This window comes from Pyrgilauda ruficollis, unplaced genomic scaffold, assembly GCF_017590135.1.
Source record: "Pyrgilauda ruficollis isolate IOZ18807 unplaced genomic scaffold, ASM1759013v1 scaffold62, whole genome shotgun sequence".
Taxonomy (NCBI): Eukaryota; Metazoa; Chordata; class Aves; order Passeriformes; family Passeridae; genus Pyrgilauda; species Pyrgilauda ruficollis.
In genome coordinates this window covers 1109261-1128641 of record NW_024527933.1, presented here as the reverse complement: position 1 = coordinate 1128641, position 19381 = coordinate 1109261, and the positions used below count along the sequence as shown (strand labels likewise).

Here is a 19381-nt window from a genome sequence, read left to right as displayed (position 1 = left end):
CAGGCAGGGCAGCTGCCTCCCCACACTCCCTGTGCTTGCTGTCACAAGTCCCTGCAGCCCCAAGCCAGGTGTCAGAGCAGGGGACAGGAGCCCCTGGTGCCTGCAGAGCTGGGTACAGGAGTGGGTGCCCATCCCTGCAGCTCCCATTCTGCTCTCCAGGAGCCCTGGAGTTGGGATGGTGCCTCACCAGTGAGGCTGGGTGAAGCACAACCCTCCTGCCTGGGGGGAGCAGAGTCACAGAGTGGGGACAAGGACCCCTCCTGCCCCTCCATCACCAAACCCACCCCCTGCAAGAGCTCAGGCCTCAGCACCCCCATCCTCCTCCCTCACCCCCCACACAAGACAAGGAGGCTCCTTTATTTAAATAACCAAAGGTGTAATTTCTTTTCTTTTTTTTTTTTTTTGGTGATTTTTTGTAAAGCACATAACATTCTCAGCCCAATTAAAAGTGAACAGCAGACAACTGCACATAGAGGCACTGCTCCCTCCTCCCAGGAGGAGTCAGACATGGTTCTCCTCCCCAGGAGCCCTCTCAGGGCCCTCCTGGGATGACCCTCCATGACAGCCCTTTATCTGCCACTCTCACAAAGTGCTGGTTTGGTTCCCATCCTCCCACCCCGACCCTTCCCATCCCCTGAGTCTGTACTGTAAGGCCCCTCCAGTGAAGCCCCTGGCAGCACCATCTCGGCCCAAGGGCTCCTTCCATGGAGCTCCCTGCCTTTCCCAGCTGAGGCTTTAGCCCCAAAATGCCAGATAAGCACAACTCCACCAACGCAGGCTGCAGGAGCTGGGTGTGCTGGTTACCTGAGTAGCCCCAGCTGGCTCATCCCAAGGTCCCCTGTGCCATGAACAGAAGAGCTAAAGCTAAGGAACCATGGACCTGACCCAGCCTCCACGGGCATCAACATTCCACAGCTCCCGGTGAGGGATCCAGGAGCTCTGTTGGTCCACCACCCCAAAGCACAGGGGAGACCCTTTTATCTGACTGGGAAAGCAGTTTATATCCCCCAAAGGGGGAGCTGAAGCCTTCCAAGCCTTCCCAGCCCCTTTCCAGCAGCAGCTCACCCACCCTGTGGCTCTGCAGGGGTTTTGCAGGCCTTGGAGAGCAGCAGCTCCGCCCCGCAGATCAGCAGAGACGCGGGACAGGCACCATCTTTCGGCCAGTGCTGACCATGACAAGTGACAAAACGAGCACGACAGAGCCCTTTGCCTCCATAAGAGGCATTGCAGGCACCGGGATGTGACCAGGCTGAGCCACCACCACGGCGGGGAGCTGGCAGCAGTTTCCCAACGTGATGCTGTTGTGACAAAAGGGCATCTCAAGGGGACAGGCTGTGTGTCCCACTGGTGGGTGGGAGTGCTCTGGGTTGTCCAGGGAGGACACCACACTCCTAGCACTGCTGAAAAGCCAAAATCTAGATTTTTCACCCCGGTTCTCAGCCCTGTTAGAGCATCAAGGTTGTGCTGATACAAACTGCTGCCTGGTGGTTTCCACCTGGGACATCACAGGGCCACCTCAAGAGCTGAGCCTGCAGGAACACAGGTGCAGGGACAGTCACACGAGGCAAAGCTCCAGGCAGGTTTTTTCTGTCACCCCAAGCTAGCTGCAAAAGCTGGGGGAATTCACCTCTCTGGTCATTGAGCCCTTTGGTAGCACAAGTTTTTTGCCTGAGAAATTCAGATAAAGGAGATATTTCAAAGTGAAAAAATGAACCCATAAGAGAAATCCACTCAGAGGGGAACCTTAGTGCTGGCTTGACACCCTCTGTGTGCCAGTCTGTGGTGCTCCCAAGAGCTAGAAATCACTGCAGAGGAGAAGAAGATCCTTCAGTATTTGGCAAGAACAGACAGGTCCCTTCAGCCACCACCACATGGTGACACCACTGGAGAAGCCTCTAGGATGAGTCCTTTGCCTTGCCTGGATGGCCTGAGAGCTTGAAGAGGGTCTCCCTCATGGTGCTGAAGCATCTGTCAGAGAGGTCGGTGACATCGTCTGACGTCAGCCCTTTGGTCTCTACTGGAGGCAGAACCTCAACCTTGATTTTGCCTGGGGACAAGAGAGGAGCCTGTGAGAAACCCACACACCACAGGAGCTCTGTTCTCTGCCCTGTTCCCCACCCTGGACAGCCCCAGCACAGCCCTCAACCCCTCCCAGGGCTTCAGGCATCCACCCCTGGAGCACAGGCAGAGTTACATCCCAGCTCCAACAGCTGTGCCACCCAGAATAATCCCCTGTGCCCCAAACTGCCATCCCAGCCAGAGCCTGCCCAATTTTTAATGAAAACATCCCTCAGTGTATTTAATTACAGCCCTTCCTGAGTTAACCCAGCCCAGGCTCTGGTGCCAAGTGCTTTGAACTGCCTCCAAACATCTCCCAGCGGGGCTCCTCCTGCTCACCCCAGCTCTGTTTCCCTCCCACACCCTTGTGAGCCACATCTCCACACAGGACAACAGCCACCCTGTCTCCAAGTGACTCTTTGTTACCTGATGTAAACAGTTTCGTCTTTGGGTTATAGAAGGTGGTGAAGGAGGAATATACCACAGGGATCACTGGGACCTTGGGGAAAGGGAAAAAAAGAGGAGTTACTAGCACTTCAGAAGCTCAGGGCAGGCCAGAGACAGGCAGCAAATCCAACACTGCAGAGCTGACCTGGCCTGGCTCTCAGACATGCAGGGCACACACAGCCCCACAAGCAACACCCACTTCCAAAGGGTAGAACAATCAGCAGCCAAATGGAATCAAAACCACTCCTCAAAAACTCAAGGCACAGGGATACTCAAGGAAACAGGGACAAGTTCCACTCCAGCCTCAACTCAGCACTGTCTTTTACACCTCCTTGACCCAAGTGAGGCTCCAAACCCCAGGTACTTTCTGTCCTGTAATCAAACACTGCAGGCTGCCTGTTCTGACAGGCCTTGCCTGCTGTACAGGCACGTGTCTGGGGCAGGGTGGCTGCTCTGCTTTCAGTTTCTAAGGAAAGGAGTCACCAGTTGTTATCAATTGCTCCCGGGGAAGCTTCAGACAGACACAGGGCCAGGAAGGCAGGCAGAGCTGTTATTCCAGTGCTGGTAACACAGCCAGGATCTACAGTTGGTGACTCAGGGGGGTGTAGCAGAGGCAGGACCAGTTCCATGTCATCCTTTCCTCCAGCAGCTGCCAGGCTCTGCCTTGGCTGCATCACCCAGGCAGGAATGGGAATGGTACAACACAGGCTACACCCTGGGCTTGGCCAAACGAACCTAGTGAAAGAGCTGGCATCTCTTCCCTTTCCCAAAAACCCTGCTGTAACACCTCTCCCGGGGAAACCAGTTTCCCCTGAGGCCTCGAGTCATCCCAGTCTCTGGCACACTGCCCCAGCACTGTGCTCAGGCAAACACCCTGCTCCTGAGACAGCTCTGGCTGGCTAAAGCTGTTTGCCTGCTCCCCCACTAACTGCTCGTGGATGCTGTCATTTTGGAGAGAAAAGACATATCAAGAACTGCCATATGGCTGCCAGGGAGGCAGCAGCTATTTTCACATAGAGCAAGCCCAGATGTTGCTTTAAAGGATAAGAATTAACAATCCTGAATCATCACTACACGACTGAGACCTGGGGGATTGAGAAATGAATTGTCAGCTTTGGGCTTCCCCAGAAAAGAACCCACTGGGCTCCCTGCCAGGAGCAAGCTCTGGGCTGCAGCCATGCCCCCAGGAACCCCTGGGCACTGGCATTGCCCTGCCAGGCTGCCAGGAAAGCCTGGAGAGAGGGATCAAGTGTGCTTGCCCCTCACACTCCTCCCTCCAGAGGAACACCAGGGCTGAGGCAGGCAGGAGAGAGGACAGGGCAATTCTCCACTGTCTACAGCCACTCATGCCCAGGGTCAGCTCATTCCCAGAGGGGATGGAAAAGGCTCTTGGCTGCTGCAGGGCAGCACTTCTGACACCAGTGGTTTACCTGAGCAGGTGTTACTTGGGAACACAGCTCATCTGAGAGCAAACAAACCACACACTGCATGATCAGTGTGCAGTGCCACTGCAAAAGCACTCAAGGGCTCCCATGCAGGGGAAAAGCACCATTACCTGTGCCTGGACAGCGAGGTGAAATGCTCCTTTCTTGAATGGCAGCAAGTCCCCAGTGCAGTTCCTCGTGCCCTCTGGATATACCCACACCTTCACCTGCACATGGAGAGACAAGGCTCTGCTCCAGAAATCCACTTGCAGTGGTGGGAGACAGCAGCCAGCTTTGCCAAGCTGAGCCAGGAGCACCAGGAGTGCCACAATGCCCTCATGCCACCCCACCCGTCTCCACAGTGACACTCACATTCTCAGCCACCATAGCCTTGGCCACCTCTGACATCACCATCTTGGCACTGCTGGTGCTCTTCCTGTTGATGAAGATGACGCCACCAAGGTACATGATGAGCCCCACGCTGCCCATGTACATCAGCTCCTTCTTGCCCACCTGGACACAGTTGTCGGGCAGGACCTCCATCAGCCCTAATGGGATGGCAGAGGGCAAGACCCAGCAGTCACCCCTGGGACAAGGACAGGACGAGGACAAGGGCTCCAGGGACAGGCTGGTGCCTTGCTTCTCTCCCAGCTTCTGAGAGCAGGAGGCTTGGCACACAGAAGAGTTAGTGGGACAGAGTGGCTGCAGGTGACAGCAGGACACCCCCAGAGGCAGTTCATTCCCCAGCCCCAGGGAGTCCAGCAGGGCCACTGGCACATGTGCTGGGCCAGCACCTCAAGGACAGCAGGACCTGGGGTGCTGCACAGGTGTGGGATTGCTCAGAGTGACAGGAGACCCTTCCCACAACCAGCACTGATGGGGAAGCTGCACCAGGGGCTGCTTGTCCAGGAGGTACAAGCAGGACATCTCCCAGGGGTGAGCAGGAGAAATGTTCTCTTCCCTCCCACCAGCTCCTCACCCATCATGTCGAGGACGCTCTGATGGTTGGACACAATGACAGCAGGGCCCTCCACCTTGAAGTTCTCCAGTCCCTTCACCTCAAACCTCACGCCGAAGAAATACTTGAAGGTCCTGACAACAGCTTTGATGATTCTGCAGAAGGAAAAAAAAAAAAGCAGTCAGCAGCACAGCAGGGAGGGCAGGGGCTGCTGTACCCAGTGGGGGTGGAAGGAGACAAGAAGAGCTCTAGGACAGAGAACCTCCAGACTTATTTGTGCTGTGGTCCACCCAGGTGTCTGCCCTGCATGGTCTCCGTGCTCCAGGAGTGCTGTTCACTTGCCCTGTTCAGTGCCATGGTTCTGGGCTGCCCTGGTGCTACCAGGCTCTTCCTCCCACAAGCAGCAGGGCCCCACAAGTTGGTCAAACAATTCTCCCAGGAGCTGCCACTCCCCAGCACACCCGACACTCAAGGAAGGCTCTGCCAGGTCTGCTCCTTGCAGAGGTGGAAGATGGTGCTCAATGATACAAACAAACCCGGGATGCCCAAGGAAGGAGGGGAATGAAGGTGAGAAACACTTCCCTGCACAAGGCAAGGATGCAGGCAGCAAACAGGATGCTCCCCACATGGCTTGGCAGAGACTGGGTGCCCCCAAGCAAACCCATGCTGAAGCTTCTGCCCTTCCCCAGTGATCTACAGGTCTGACAGAACTCCAGCTTTTCCCAGCTGGGACACTCCAGCAGCTCCACTCAGCCATGCCAGCACTGGAGCACATTTCCTTGTCAGCCCACAGGAGCAGGGCCCATGGAAGCCACCCCCTGACTGGGGGACTTGGGGACTCTCCAGCTAGGCCAAAGGACACAGGCAGAAGCTGGCAGAACACAGGGGCTATTTTGGGCAAGGGAACAGCCATTTACCAGGACAGGTGGCAGAGGAGCCAGCACGTGAACAAGGCTCCCAGGAACAGCCACCAGCTTGGATCTGCTCTCCCCTAGAGCTGATTCAAGCTGACCTGGCCTCCAGCAAGCACCTGGATGTCCTGCCTCAGGGCCACCTTCTCCCTGGCAGACAGGGGATGGAGCTTTCCTTCCAGCAGCAGGAGATTGAGGGACAGCCAGCTTTGTCCCCACCACAGGGTCCAGCTTGGGAACTGTGCAGCACCATCCTGCTCAGAAGCGTCCTTGTCACTCAGGTGGGAGGTGAGCACCTGGACAGCATCTCATCCTGGCTTGGCAGCAGCTCCCAGCATCTGCTCTCTAAAAGTCTGCACAAACTCTTGAGCCACAGCACTTCCCCCAGCTTGCTCCTACCCACAGCAGGGCTCACATCTCCGTGGGGTGTCCCCCCATGCAGACCACACGAGCTGGCTGTGACACTGGAGTTCAGGCCAGGCCAATGCCCCGAGGTGACATTGCTATCAGTCCTCATTTCAACTTGCTGCAAAGAGCCACACCCAGGGAAAGGACACAGGGAGGAATGCAGAGCTCCACAGCCCGCTGCAAGGTTACAGGGGTGCAGTCCAGGTGGAGAGATGGGGTTACAGGTGAGACAAGGCAAGGTGACACGAAGCAGGGAGGTCATGGGGGATGCCATGCCACCAGGGTGACCTAAATCACACTTCTCCTCCCTTCTGACTGCCAACCAAAAAAGAGGTCACCGCTCTGGAAGTCACAGTGCTCACTGGCTGCTGGGAGAGGCTGGTTACACATTACTCAAGAGCAACCATCCAGCTTCCTCCTGCCAGCCTGGGGACAGACTTTCCTTGCACAAGATGTGGCGTGAGCCACTGAAAGAGGCAAAGGGGCAGAGCTCAGAGCAGGCAAAGAGCAGGGGTGACCTGCTGGGCTGGCCACGTCACCCACAGGGTTAAAGGATGGTTCTGAGTCCCCTACAACACAACAAGTGACTTCTCTGCTGGAATCATCGACTCAGACGTGGTGCAGCCACAGCTGCAGAGAGCTGTAAAACCAGTGCACTTATTGCCAGAGAAAAAGAGCACAAAAATGACAGGGAATGGGACTTTTCAGTGCATCCCTAACAGTCTGAGTATGAAAGCCAGCAGCCCCCAGATTCACGTGCTCTGCTCCACAGCCAGTCACAGAGGCTTGTTTAGGATACTCTGATTTTCAAGGACTACTGAAATCTGCTTACCAGATTGGGAGCTCGTGCAAGATGTTTTACCACAGATAAACAGTTCTATCTCTATCAGACACCCTGGGTAACCTCTTCCAAGTCATACCAGCTTGACACTGAAGCCAGCAGCACAGCAAGAACGGGGTGTTCTGCGCCAGGCAGCAACACCATTATCACTGTCTGTCCACCAGCACATGCTCTGCTCCAGCCCCCTTTCCCAAGCTGGAATAAGCAGCCTGGGATGTTGGAGAAATAAGGAACTCACTGGATCACCTCAGCCATGGACCTCCCAGGGGCTGGGATACATCACCAGGATCTTCAGCCAGTACCACTACAAGGAAACAACAGGCTTAAGTTACAGGAAAAGGGTGGTTCTGGCCAAAATTCAGCCCTGGGTTCCAACATGAGGAGTTATCCAATGCAAGTTCTTATTCCCAAATAATTCCTTGAAGTTTACAGAAAGTTTAGGGGGTTTATTTTTTGGGGGAAATAAAAGCGTCTCCATCACTGACATCATAAACTCTCCCAGCTGCAGAGCGGGCTGAGCGTTGGAAAGCTGCTCCTGAGTGAGCCAAGGCAACCAAAGCCGGAGAGAGAGCCAGGCTGGAATCACAGAGCAGACTGCCTGGGGCCATGGCACCAGCTGGGACCGGCAGGGCACAGCCCTCGAGGCAGCACATCAGTGCCCTGTGCCGGCTCCCTCCGCCCTGAGTCCGACACGTGAAAGCCACACTGCAAATCAAAGTCCAGCTCCACCTGCTCAGATGCTGCCAACCTTTGATCCTAAAGGATGTTAAAGCTCTCCTTTCCCCTGCATCCATATGACATGCTCACAGAGGTAAAAAGCTGACTAGGGGAGAGCAAAACCAGGAAATAAGCTGTCCTGTGCTGCCAGCAGAAGTGCCAGCTGTGCTTGTAGAATGTACCTTGGCATGGAGAGGAGGTGCTGGATGACAGCAGCCCCTTGGCCCTTGTCACAGGTGTCCTGTCAGGGGACACAGGGTCACACAACAGCTGCAGGAGAGCTGTGCCCCAGCAGCACATGGCACACAGCCTGCCAGCCTCTGCTCCTGGGGCAGGAAACACCCCAAACACAGCCACCCCACTGTTAGGCTCAAAAGGAACCTTCTAGAGATCAGCTCCATCTCCCATGGCAGGGTCACCCAGTGACACAGGTGTGTTTGGAATGTCTCCAGACAGGTAGATTCCTCACACTCCCTGGACAGCCTGCTCAAGTGCTCTGCCACTCTCAACAAACACTGCTCTCCCGCAGCTTTCCCTAAAAAAGCCACCACTGCCACTTTCCAGGCGCTTCATCCCAAACGTGCCCTGCCGAGGGCTCTGCCACGGGCTAGCCAGGACAGCCACCCCTGAGCCTAGAGGGGACCCCCAGGGCTACGATACCACCGATGTGACAGAGGCTGCCACCACCCCAGGGGCTCCAGGCAGCGGCGGGGGGGTGACACCGCTGTCCCCAGCGCCCGTTCCCCCCGTTCTCCCCTCACCTCATGTTCTTGACGGTGCGGCCGCCGTTGACCAGCAGGCAGGCTACGGCCGCCACCGCCGAGGCCACCAGGCACAGCAGGCAGTAGAAGCCGATGCGCAGCGCGAAGTTGACGGTGGGGCTGAGCTGCATGAGGACGTGGAGCAGCAGCAGCACGGCCGTGCCCCATAGCAGCCACCCCATCTCCATGACGGCTCCACCCGGACCAGCCGCTACTGCCGCCTTCTCCCCGGGCAGCCCGAGCTGAGCCCGCCTTATGTGGGCGGCCCGGCCCGCCCCGCCGCTCCCTTGGCGGGGCGGGACGGGCGAGCGGGGAATGTTCCCTGTGGAGCGGGCATTCCTCGGGCTGCTGGGCGGGCCGCGGTCGCCATGGCGAGGGGAGGAAGGCGGTTGGTTCCCTCACGGACCCCTATGGGGATTTGGTCCCCTCACGGACCCCTATAGGGATTTGGTCCCCGCATCGAGGGTTGTGGAAGTTTGGGACCCTCGTGGAACTATGTGGAGTTTTGGGACCCCCATGGTGCCCGGGGAGGGTTTTGTCTCCTCATGAAGCCCTTTGAGGGGGGTTTGGTCCCCTCGTGGAGCTCTGGGGGTGTTTTGTCTGCTCATGAAGCCCTCGCGGGGGGGTCTGGTTCTTGCCTCGATGGTTGTGGGAGTTTGGGACCCTTATGGAATCGTAGAGTTTTGGGACCCCCATGGAGCCCTGGGGGGGTTTTGTCTCCTCATGAAGTCCTGTCTGGGGGGGTTGGTCCACTCATGGAGCCCTGTGGGGGTTTGATCCCGTTGTGGGCGATTGGGACCCTTATGGAATCGTGGAGTTTTGGGACCCCCATGGAGCCCTGGGGGTGTTTTGTCTCCTCATGAAGTCCTGTCCGGGGGAGTTGGTCCCCTCATGGAGCCCTGTGGATGTTTGGGACCCTCATGGAGCCATGTGGATGTTTGATCCCGTCATGGAGCCGTGTGGGTGTTTGATCCCGTCATGGAGCCCTGTGGATGTTTGGGACCCTCATGGAGCCCTGTGGATGTTTGATCCTGTCATGGAGCCGTGTGGGTGTTTGATCCCGTCGTGGAGCTGCGTGGGCCTTTGGGGCCCTCATGGTGCCATGTGTGGAGGGTTTTCACTGCCTGTGTGGTGCCATGGAAAGGCTTTGGGGTCCTCCATGCTGTGTGGGAGTTTGTGTCCCTCAGGGAACCATGTGAGGTTTGGGGACCCTCATGGACCGTCACCCACCTCCTCTGCTGGTGCTTGATGCTGGTTTTCTAGCCCACAAATGTGCTGAGCAGGATGGAGCTTTCCTTGCTGGCGCTGGGGTTAGGATAGGATCAGGCCCTGAAGCTCTGTGGGTACAAAGCTGAGATGGGAGATGAAATGTCTGCTGGAACCAACACAAACCATTCATTGAGCTCAGCTGGTTTTGCAACAATTTTTATAGCAAAACCCAAGTCCTGCAAGTCTCTGTGGAGACTGCTCTGGGGTAAGATGTGGCCCTGTGGTTCTGAGCATCCCCTTGGCATCCACAGCTTTGCAGCTCCTGGAAAAAAATCAAGGAAAAGTGTTAGCCCTGTTAAAATAACCGTTGTTCCCTCAGCTGTCCTTGGATTCACCAACAGAGGTTGCGTGCTGTTCCCAAACGAGCTGTCACCAGAAAAAGGAGAGCTCACTGCACTTTCCCTACCTCACAGCAGCTTTAGGGCTGGGAGCAGGAGACAGGCTCCCAGCTTGTCTACACAGAGCTCCTGGCTGGCACTCCCTACGGCTGCCAGGCAATGACATCTCAGAGCTGGTCTCATGATTCCAGCTAATGCCACAAAGAACCCTTATTGTATTAGCATCTCCACACAGCATTAGATTAATCCCCGCTGCCTGTGTCGTGTGGAGTGTTCAGGGAACCTTGCTCCAGTGCCGTGCCAGCCAACATATGCCTGGGAAGTCACCGAGACCTTTGCAGCTGAGCAGATGCTGGGCCCGGAGCGATTCTGTGTTATCCTCGTGACTTTTTGCTTTTGATGACACGGGAAGAAAGCCCCTGCTGATCTGTCGCTGGGGCGTCGTGCGGGCCGATCCGCGGAGCTCATAAACGCTGGCTGACGTTGGGAATCTGAAATGTAAATTCCGGCAGGGCCGCGGTGCCGGCGGCAAGCGGAGTGAGCAGATCTGGTGTGGCAGGGTTGGTGCAACGCTCCACGTGTGGGCTCCTGGAGGAGCTTGGCTGCCATCCCCTTCTCCCCATGATCTCCAGCGCTTTATCTGGAGTAATGCAAATGAAACACGTAGTATTAGTCTGCGGCTCAAGGAAGGGGAGCGCTTTCTGATGCCAGATTAGAAGCCAGACATGGGCCTGCCTGCGAGCAAGCAGAGCTGTCATGCTGAGTTATTTCATAAGGCAGGCGGTGGTGCTGCCAGATGACGACAGCCTGTGCGTTAACATTTTCATAACAAACTGCCTGATGGAGGAGGCCCGAGAGCCTCTGCCCGCTGTGCAACACAAGGATCACCTCATCACCCTGAAGTGTGGCCATTTTGGGGTAGAGGCAAAGGTAGACCCCATCCCTGTCCTCCCAAGCTGCAGCAGCCAGGATGAAGCAGCTCCAAATTCTCAAAAAAACCTGGTTTGCTAGATTGTGTAGTGTGTTTTGCATGTTTAAACTACTGACTGGGTTATTTAAACATGGTAGAAGGGTACCCTGCAGGTAATGTACCTGAGCAGGGCCCAGAATCCTTGGCAGGAACAAGAACACATCAAGTGCCAAGCAGAAGGGTCCACCCAGCATCACTGCTGGTGGGATTTCTGTGCCTGGGTCCATGAAGAGCCATGAAGCATTACCCTTGTCTTACAATAATCATCAAAAGCATCAAAAGCATTACCCTTGTCTTACAATAATCTGACTGTGTTCTTTTATCTTTTATTTGCCTAAATTTATTTCTTCCCTTGGCAAGAACATGTGACCTCCCTGTGGATGACTAGCTTCTGACTGGAAAAGAAACAGAGCCAGGGAGAACATCTCCCACATACGGAGAAGGGAAGAGAGGGGTAGGAAGGAAGCAGGGATGTGTCCATCTCCTGGCTGAGCAGGCTGTAGAGCAGCAGGAGACCAGAGGCTGGGTGGGTGCTGGGCAGGACCCTCTGGAGATGCTGGCTGTGCCAAAGGAAGGCTGAATTTGTGGAGAATCTCACTTGAGCTGCCTCGCCCTGTCTCTGCCCTTGGCTTCCCACAGCACCTCTGGCAGCTCTACCCATCGGCCTGCTTCCCTTTGCCTCCTGCCAAGGGCTGTGTGTTGAAAGCAGCAGCTGGGGCTGGTGACATTAAAGTGGGGGGGAGGAGGCAGCAGCCAGCCAAACATCCTCGTTTGTGGCCTTTTCGTGGCACGCATGTGTGAGGCTGGGAGCCCTCACAGGAAGGGCTGACAGCACGAAGCCATGGGCTGTGCAAACTCCTCAGCACCTCGTGCTGGGTGCTGCACGGCAGCCTCCATCGTCAGGGGCTTGGGGACAGTGAGGTGCTCCACACGTCTGCTATAACTCCTTCCAGACCTCTGTCAGTCCGTCCATGCACGCATCCATGCATCCATTGATCTATCCTCTTCCCTCTTCACCTGTCTGAATTAGCAGCTGGCTTTGGGAGATGTGTCAGAGCCTGGTGTCACTGTGTGTCACCTCTGTGTAGCTCAGGGTACACAGGACAGTCCAGCATCACAGCACTGACGTGTTTACCCTGTGTAACACTCCCACATGAGCAAGGCCTCAGGCTGGGAACCTGGACCTTGTTTGTATCCATAAGCAAGGCTGTCCCAAGGGCTGACATCACTGGCTGGCATCAATTTTCCTGGAAGTGTTGCCCTGGCAAAGACAGAGAAGAGGTTTGCCCTGGTTGGGAACACCACAGTTTGCTTGGTGAGGATGGTGCTGAGAGCAGTTTGTGCAAAGGATGTGGGTGAATCTCATTTCCTTGTCACCTAAAAGGGCACATGGGAGGTGAAATTTTCCTGCTGCTCCTTGTGTGGGCAGCAGGGAAGCTCACGGTGAGCCCACAGTCGCAGGGGCAGAGCTTCAGCCTGACCCTCAGCCTCCACGCTGGCTCCTGCTGCTCCATGGCCACGCTCCCTGTGGTTGCTGGGCTCCTCAGTAATCACACGTCAGCGCTCTGGTGACAACAGAGTAAACACTGGGGAGGAACCGGCTGGTGACTCAGCGTGGCTTCAACGGAGCGCTGCCGTTCCCTGCTCACAACAGAGCCTTGCACAAGAACCAGAAGCATGAGACTGCTAAACTGCCCGGCAGGCACAGCCTCCACTGGCCTCTGCAAAGGCAAAGAGCCCAAAGGACTTTGACTCTGGGAACATGCAATTAAGAGAGAAACGTGTTTTAAAAGGCTATTAAATAATCTGAACCTTCCTTCCTTCCTGTAACCTTTACTCACCTACAAGTAACTCTATTAGAAAAGTGAGACATCATCCTCTGGGATGTCCACACCAGCCCGGTGTGGATTTGAATCCACGCAGGACACCAGGCAGGATGCTGATCCACAGAGGAATGCCACACCAGCACCCCACAGAGCGCCAGGGCTGTCAGTGAGGCTGAAGATTGCTGTTTGCAGAATCAGTGCACATCAGGCAAGGATTGCACCTCGGGTTAACACACCACCAAGCCCCCCAGCGCTGACTTTTATTTTTTTGCTCCTGGTAGACTTTGCCAAAAACAGGAGGTAGCAAAAGCACGAGACTTCCAGATCTTACTGTTACATTTACGTTTGTAACCACAAGCTGGAAATCCCCCTGCGCCTCACGGTCTCTGCACCGTGCTCGCTCGTAAATGAGGGTGTGCCCAGTACAGGACATCTTGTCTGGCTGCAGCTCTCAAGCTCTTTCAGGCACAAGGATGTAAAATTGGAATCACTTTTTTTTTTTTCCAAGTTGCAATATGATTAGGCTTTCTCCTAAATGTCATGTGTAAATAAAGGAAATCGAATTGTTTCTGATGGATTTTGTGCTGGTGGAAGGGACTGGGTTGTTGACCTGGAGACTGATAGACTGAGCAGGGAAGGCAGAGCTGTGAGCCAAGAGCTTCTCTTGGTGGACAACCTGGGACTGGAGAGGGGTTTTTTGCATCCCCCACATCAGGGGTTCTCAGCTCAGGGAGCCCCTGCTCATCATCATCATCATGTGTCCCACCTGAGCTGGATTCCCATAAAGAGTCTGCCTGGTCTGGATTCCCATAACAAGGCACACACACCTGGTCTGGATTCAGCTGTTGGTGCTGAGCTCTGGGTGTGTCTCCAGGGCTGGACTGCCAGGTATTTATGGGCTGTGTGTGCCCCACCTGTGCAATCTGAGCCAGCAATCTCATCCCCTCCTCTCCTGCAGCCCTGGATCCCTGTGCTGCAGATGTGTGGCTGTAATTCCAGGAACGAGGAAGATCCTGTTTCCCTGGGGATCTGCAGTACTGACCACTGCAAAGTGGGACACTGGGGCTCTGGGAGTCGAGGCAAGGTGTGCCCAGAAAGGGACACTGATTCCACTGGAATCTCCATCCCCACCTCCCAAAGGACAATTCCCTTACTCTGCAGCATCCCATGGCACCTCCTGGGTGCAGGCCCTGGTGGCTGAGCCATGCTCCCTCCCCAGGCTGAGCGTGGCATTCCCGGTATGCCAGACCTGCCAGCACTGTGCCGCAGGGTGTGCCAGCTCTGTGACACACAGCAGGACTAAAGGGCCTTTGGGCTAAGTCCAGGTGTGCCATTGGTGTGAGTCATGGGGCTGCACCAGCACCTCCCCAGCCCCTGATCACCCCGAGGCCGCTGGTTGTTCTGCTGGCACCAGAACCACCACTTTGAAGATGATTCCATCCTCCTGGTCCTGAGCAGGTCTCCTGCCCCCTTCTCTGCCTCTCCAAGGGAAAATGGGCTCCAGCACCTGCACAGACACTTGCTGGGGCTGAGCACAGGAGCTGCTGGAGAAGAAAAAGGCGTGTTGCCACCACAGAGCAGTGGAAATGTACTGACACTGCTGGGCAGGGCGGGAGGGAGCGGAGCAGCCTGGGGTGCTTTCAGCACAAAGACCGTTTTTCTTGTGAACAGCTCCAGTCTTGCCACAGGAATGAATTTGGGCTGGGGCTGAGCTCACACAGGGTTGGATCCTGGAACAGGCTGCTGGGATTGGCTGCACCACAGCCAGGCAGCAGCTTTGTTTAGTTTTGGTAGAAGCACAACGTGAAACCAGCACCCAGGTCTTTGGGCATGTGAAATCAGTGCCCATCTCTTCTAGCGCTGCCTGTGTGGGAACAGAGGGTCTGGGCAATTGCTGGGTAGGATGCTAGGGTACCTGGAATGGATGCCACAAACTCCCCAGGTGCTGCCTCTCATTGCACAGCCCTGCTGGAGCTGCCAATGTGTTGCAATTGGCTCAGGATCTCCTCCAAGTGCCAGAGTCCAGCACAAGGTGAATTCTTTTCCTGGCAGACCTCCCTGGAAACCACGCACACCTCAGCGGGCTAAAATCCACACGGGGAATATGTCTGCATGAAACAAACAGTTGCTCTCTCTCAGTTTCCTCTGTTATTGATTAATGCCTCTTAATGACTCTGACCTCAAAAAATCTTGTAGTTGCCGCCTGTCACAGGAGATCAATGGAGCAGCATTAGCAGGAGATAGAGGCAAACTGTCCCAGGTGAGCTCTCTGCCGAGGCCAATCTGGGAGCAGCACAATCAATAGTTCAGCATGACCTCTCCCTCTTGCTTGCTTTTTTTTCTCCTTGAGCTGGTTGGGCAATAAAGTCTACTCTGAGCTTTCACCAGGACTAGATTATAACTATCCAAATTGATCTGATCTGAAAAGGATAAAAGGGCCTCTTAAGCCAGCTGACTGCGCTGGCAAAACTCAAGTGGCTGAGCAGACAGGGTCAGACCCTCATTAATTCCTGGAGGCTTGGGACCCTGCTCATGCCATGCGTGAAGGCTGGACCACAGTGCTGGAGGGAGTCAATTAGTCATGACAAATCCAATCCGACTTCTCCCCCAGAGCTTTCCCAGTCAGTTGCCTGTGCTGCTGGTGCCTTTTCACGAGTGCATTGTCATTGAAGCCACCATGCCCTGTCCCTCACATGCTCTTTTTGTGATAGCTCCTTGTTTCTCTTATTACCCTTTCTCCAGGGAGAAATTGTGCTGAGGAGGGAGAGCCCTTTGTTGGATTGACATTTGGGAGATGCTGCAGTGAGCAGAGGGTCCCAGGTGAAGCATGGGACACAGGAGGTGAGGGGGGCTGTCCTTACTCAGACAGCCACTGCCTTCTTGAAAACCTTCTGCACATCAACCCTCCAAAGTGCAGCCTCTCTCCTCACTGAAACTGATACACAGGGAGCACCTGGAAGATGAATGTTGACTTAAAAACCGTGTCCAGAGCTGCTCATCCCACCTGTGCATCTCTGTCTCTTCTGAGGCCAGCTGAGCCCTGTGCCTGCTGCAAGGAATGTCTCCCTGGCCAAGCCTGACTTTGGGAGTGAAATGCCCAGGGTGAAAGCCGTGCCCTGGCTCTGGTGTGGAGCAGCTGGGGGCTGGCAGGGACACTGGTGAGGGAGGAATCCCTGGGCTGTGTCGGCCAGAGCATGACCTGTTGATGAATAACTCCATAATCTAAGCCAGTGCAGGGATCTGCTTGCTCAACCCCCTTCTCCGAGCTGCTTTGCAAGCTCCCTTTCCTCCTTGGCTGGGAAGCGCCCACGGTTGGCACATGATGGAAATCCCAATGAGAGAAGCTCCCTTTCCAGAGCCAGCACCGCAGGGCTCCCAGCCACAGCCACCACCCTTTGCCTTTAACCCCAGCACTGCCTGCAGAGCCCTTGAGCTTCCCTCTCTTCCCTCTCATAGTTCAGGGCCAGGGACATCCCTGGGGTGTCCCCAGCCCAAGGGGATGGTGGTGAATGAAGGGTGAGACCCCCAAACAGTTCCCAGCAAGCCAGGAGCTCTGTGGGGGCTGCAGTCCTGGCCCAAAGCATCCAGCGAGCCCCAACACCCCCATTCAACCCCCCTTAACTTCGTAGTGCTTAATTACAAGTAGCAGGGATGCGGAGAGGAAGCAGAGGGGGCGAGCACAGGACAGATTGGAGGGAAGATTGTGCTGGGGGTGGCAGGGCTGTCAAGCCAGAAACACAAGAGCTGATTAGCATTTCTAATTATAACCGCTGCGCTGAGCCCGGCAGGGCCCGGCAGGCAGCAGAGGCAGCTGACGGGCTGTGCGGAGCCAGCTGTGGATGCCACGCAGGAAGCGCGGGTGATCAGCCTCAAATCCTTCAAAGATGCACAGAAAAGAGCATTAAAGCCTGCATCCATCATCTCCGGAGCTGCCTGGGAATGCCGGGTGCCATCGCAGCCTGCCCGGGGCAGAGATCCCTCTGGTGTGTGGCCATGGGGCTGATCCCCATGGCAGAGGAGAGGGGGGAGAGCATGTGCCTCTATTTTGGTTTGGGATCCTGCACGCCCCTGCCGGCAGCAGCACTGCGGGTGATGGCATTGGGCTGTCCCCTGCTGTCACCCAACTCTGACATCCCACCCAGAGGAAGCTGGGCAGCTCAGGGTGCTCTGCAGGGCACGGGGGGATGGGTGGCTGGGGGTCCCTGCTCACGAGTCAGGGCTGCTCTGCACTGCTGTTAGCCCTGCCTGGAGATCATTTACTCATTATCATTTAGCCAGGTAAATATTACGGGCCAGCAAATGACCGCTGCAGGGCTGTGGCTGCCCGCGAGCTGCCATGTCCCCAGGGCACGGTGCTCTTGGGGACGTGCCCGCAGAGCCACCGCCTGGCAGGGAAGTGATCAGAGGCCAGCGTGCGGCACGCTGCGGGCTTAGCTGGGATTAGCAGGGCTTTGACCAGAAGAAACTGAAGCGACTTAATCAAGGCAGCGAGCGAAAGAATTCCCAGGGAGGAGCCGAGCATTGGCTGATCCCGGCATCTTCTGGATGCTGACAGCGCCTGCGGGAGCATTTTCTCCACCTTCGAGCTACACAGTTCTGGGAGCCTGCCTGATGCTGGAGCCCATCCTGGCAGTGCCAGGGGAATTTTGGGGAGGGGAGAGATCCCTTGCACAGGGGCAGCAGCCCAGGCAGTGCATCCCTGGTGCCAGGTGCCTGGGATAGAAACCGGAGATGGGCACCATGGGGAGAGATCTCACTTCCCTTCTGTGTTGAGTATAAGGTGTCATGACACCTGCAGAATTTTTATTACTCTTTTGATTGGATTAATTAATCATTCAGTGATAACTGCTCATTAGGCATTCTAACAATCAATACTAATCACTTAATTACTTGGCATATTACAGCTTGGGATGGTCTGCTCATTCCTAATTAGATTCGCTGGACAATCCACCCCTGAATTTTGCAGAGCCCCGCAGCAGAATTCTGTGGATTTCAAGCCATCCTCAGCCCTGGCCCAGGTGTGCCATTTCCCATCTCCATCGAGGATTCTTCTCCCACTCTTGGCCTCCAAAATCAGGGTTCAAGTCAGAAGGAGCTGCAGGAACAGGGTGAGCAGAGAGCGTGGAATGCATCCCGCAATGCACCTTCCTGTCCCTGCTGTTTCCCAAATTACCAGCCCCACCATCAAAAATAAATCTCAGAGGCTCTTCTTTTTTCCTGTCTTAATTAACACTAAAAATAAGAGCCTGCCAGAGAACCATCCTGTCTTCAGTGGGATGGTAAAAGCTGCCCGGATGGGGGCTGTGGGTGGCCGAGGTGACGTTCACTGTCCCTGTCCCTGTCACTGCCGTGGGCAATGTCAGCCCACACAGAGGTCAGGGCTCAGCACTGGAGCAGCAGGGACCTCCTCGGGGTTAAAAGCAGGCAGCAAACACGCTGCAGGATTTGGGAGGTTTCAGGCAGTTTTGTGTGATGCTCCTTATTCATCACCATTATTTGGATTAGTCCAGCGAAAGCTTTTGCTCATTAGGCCCTGATTACTCAGTGCTTGGCACTCACACTGAGCGGGGATCTGGGCTCGCAGTGACCAGCTTGTTTTCAAAGGTCATTTTGAGCCAAAATCAAAGGGAAGGAGCAACTTGAGCCATGAAAAGGGGGCAAACAGATAATCTGAAGATTTGCTGATAGCAGGCAAGGAATTATCTTAACAATGCCCTCGTGACTGAGTCTCCCACATCATTTCCCATCATACTACTTGCTCCCTGTCCCCCTTGCTCTAACTTGCCTGTTCACACAGGATCCCCCTGGATGGGCTGTCCCTGGCCTGTCGGACACAAAGTCTTGCCGTGAGCTTTCCCTGCCCAGCCGCAGTGCAAACAGGGAGGACCGGCCAGTGCTGCTGCTGGGATTCAGGGTGGGGAAAAGACACAGCAAGGAGGAGAAGGAGCAGCAGTGATGGCAGGGCTCAGGCCTGAGGGGTGCAGCCCCCGAGCTGTGCTCGCAGGTTACCTGCTGTGGGTAACAAGGAGGGAGTCTGGCCGTCTGCCACCCAAAATGGCTTTAAATAAACCTGGAGCTGCTGTCAGTGCTGGGGGCCAGGTGGGATCAGCATCTCCACAGACCCCTCCCTGCTCTGCCACGAGGCGAGAGCCTGGTGGTTCGGGCTGGGAGAGCCCCTGTGTGGTGGGGTGAGCCTGGGGATGGGATCCCCGAGTGGGTGGAACCCCGGAACGTGGGATGGGCACGGCAATGAGATCCTCAAGTGGAATGCGCGGGTGGATGAAACCCCCGGGCTGTGGCGTGAGACCCCCGGCTGGGATGCGCTGGACTGGGCTTTACCCTGCCCGGCCCCAGCGGGCAGCAGCCCCCCGGCTCCCCGGGCTGCGGCGGAGCTGCGAGCGCCGCCCCCGCCTCCCGCACCGCCCCGCGCCGGGCGGAGCCGCCGAGCCCCGC

General features: G+C 55.9%; 1 protein-coding gene across 1 annotated transcript; it reads right to left on the bottom strand.

Moving 5' to 3' along the window:
• Positions 1-355: 355 nt before the first annotated feature.
• On the bottom strand, positions 356-8768 carry AGPAT2 (1-acylglycerol-3-phosphate O-acyltransferase 2). The gene is made up of 6 exons (XM_041483861.1): positions 8526-8768; positions 4909-5042; positions 4302-4477; positions 4061-4156; positions 2485-2557; positions 356-2047 (listed from the first exon to the last, which is right to left on the bottom strand). The coding sequence occupies exons 1-6, from the start codon at positions 8711-8713 to the stop codon at positions 1896-1898; spliced, it is 819 nt and encodes a 272-aa protein (XP_041339795.1). The 5' UTR covers positions 8714-8768; the 3' UTR covers positions 356-1895.
• Between the last annotated feature and the right edge of the window lie 10613 nt (positions 8769-19381).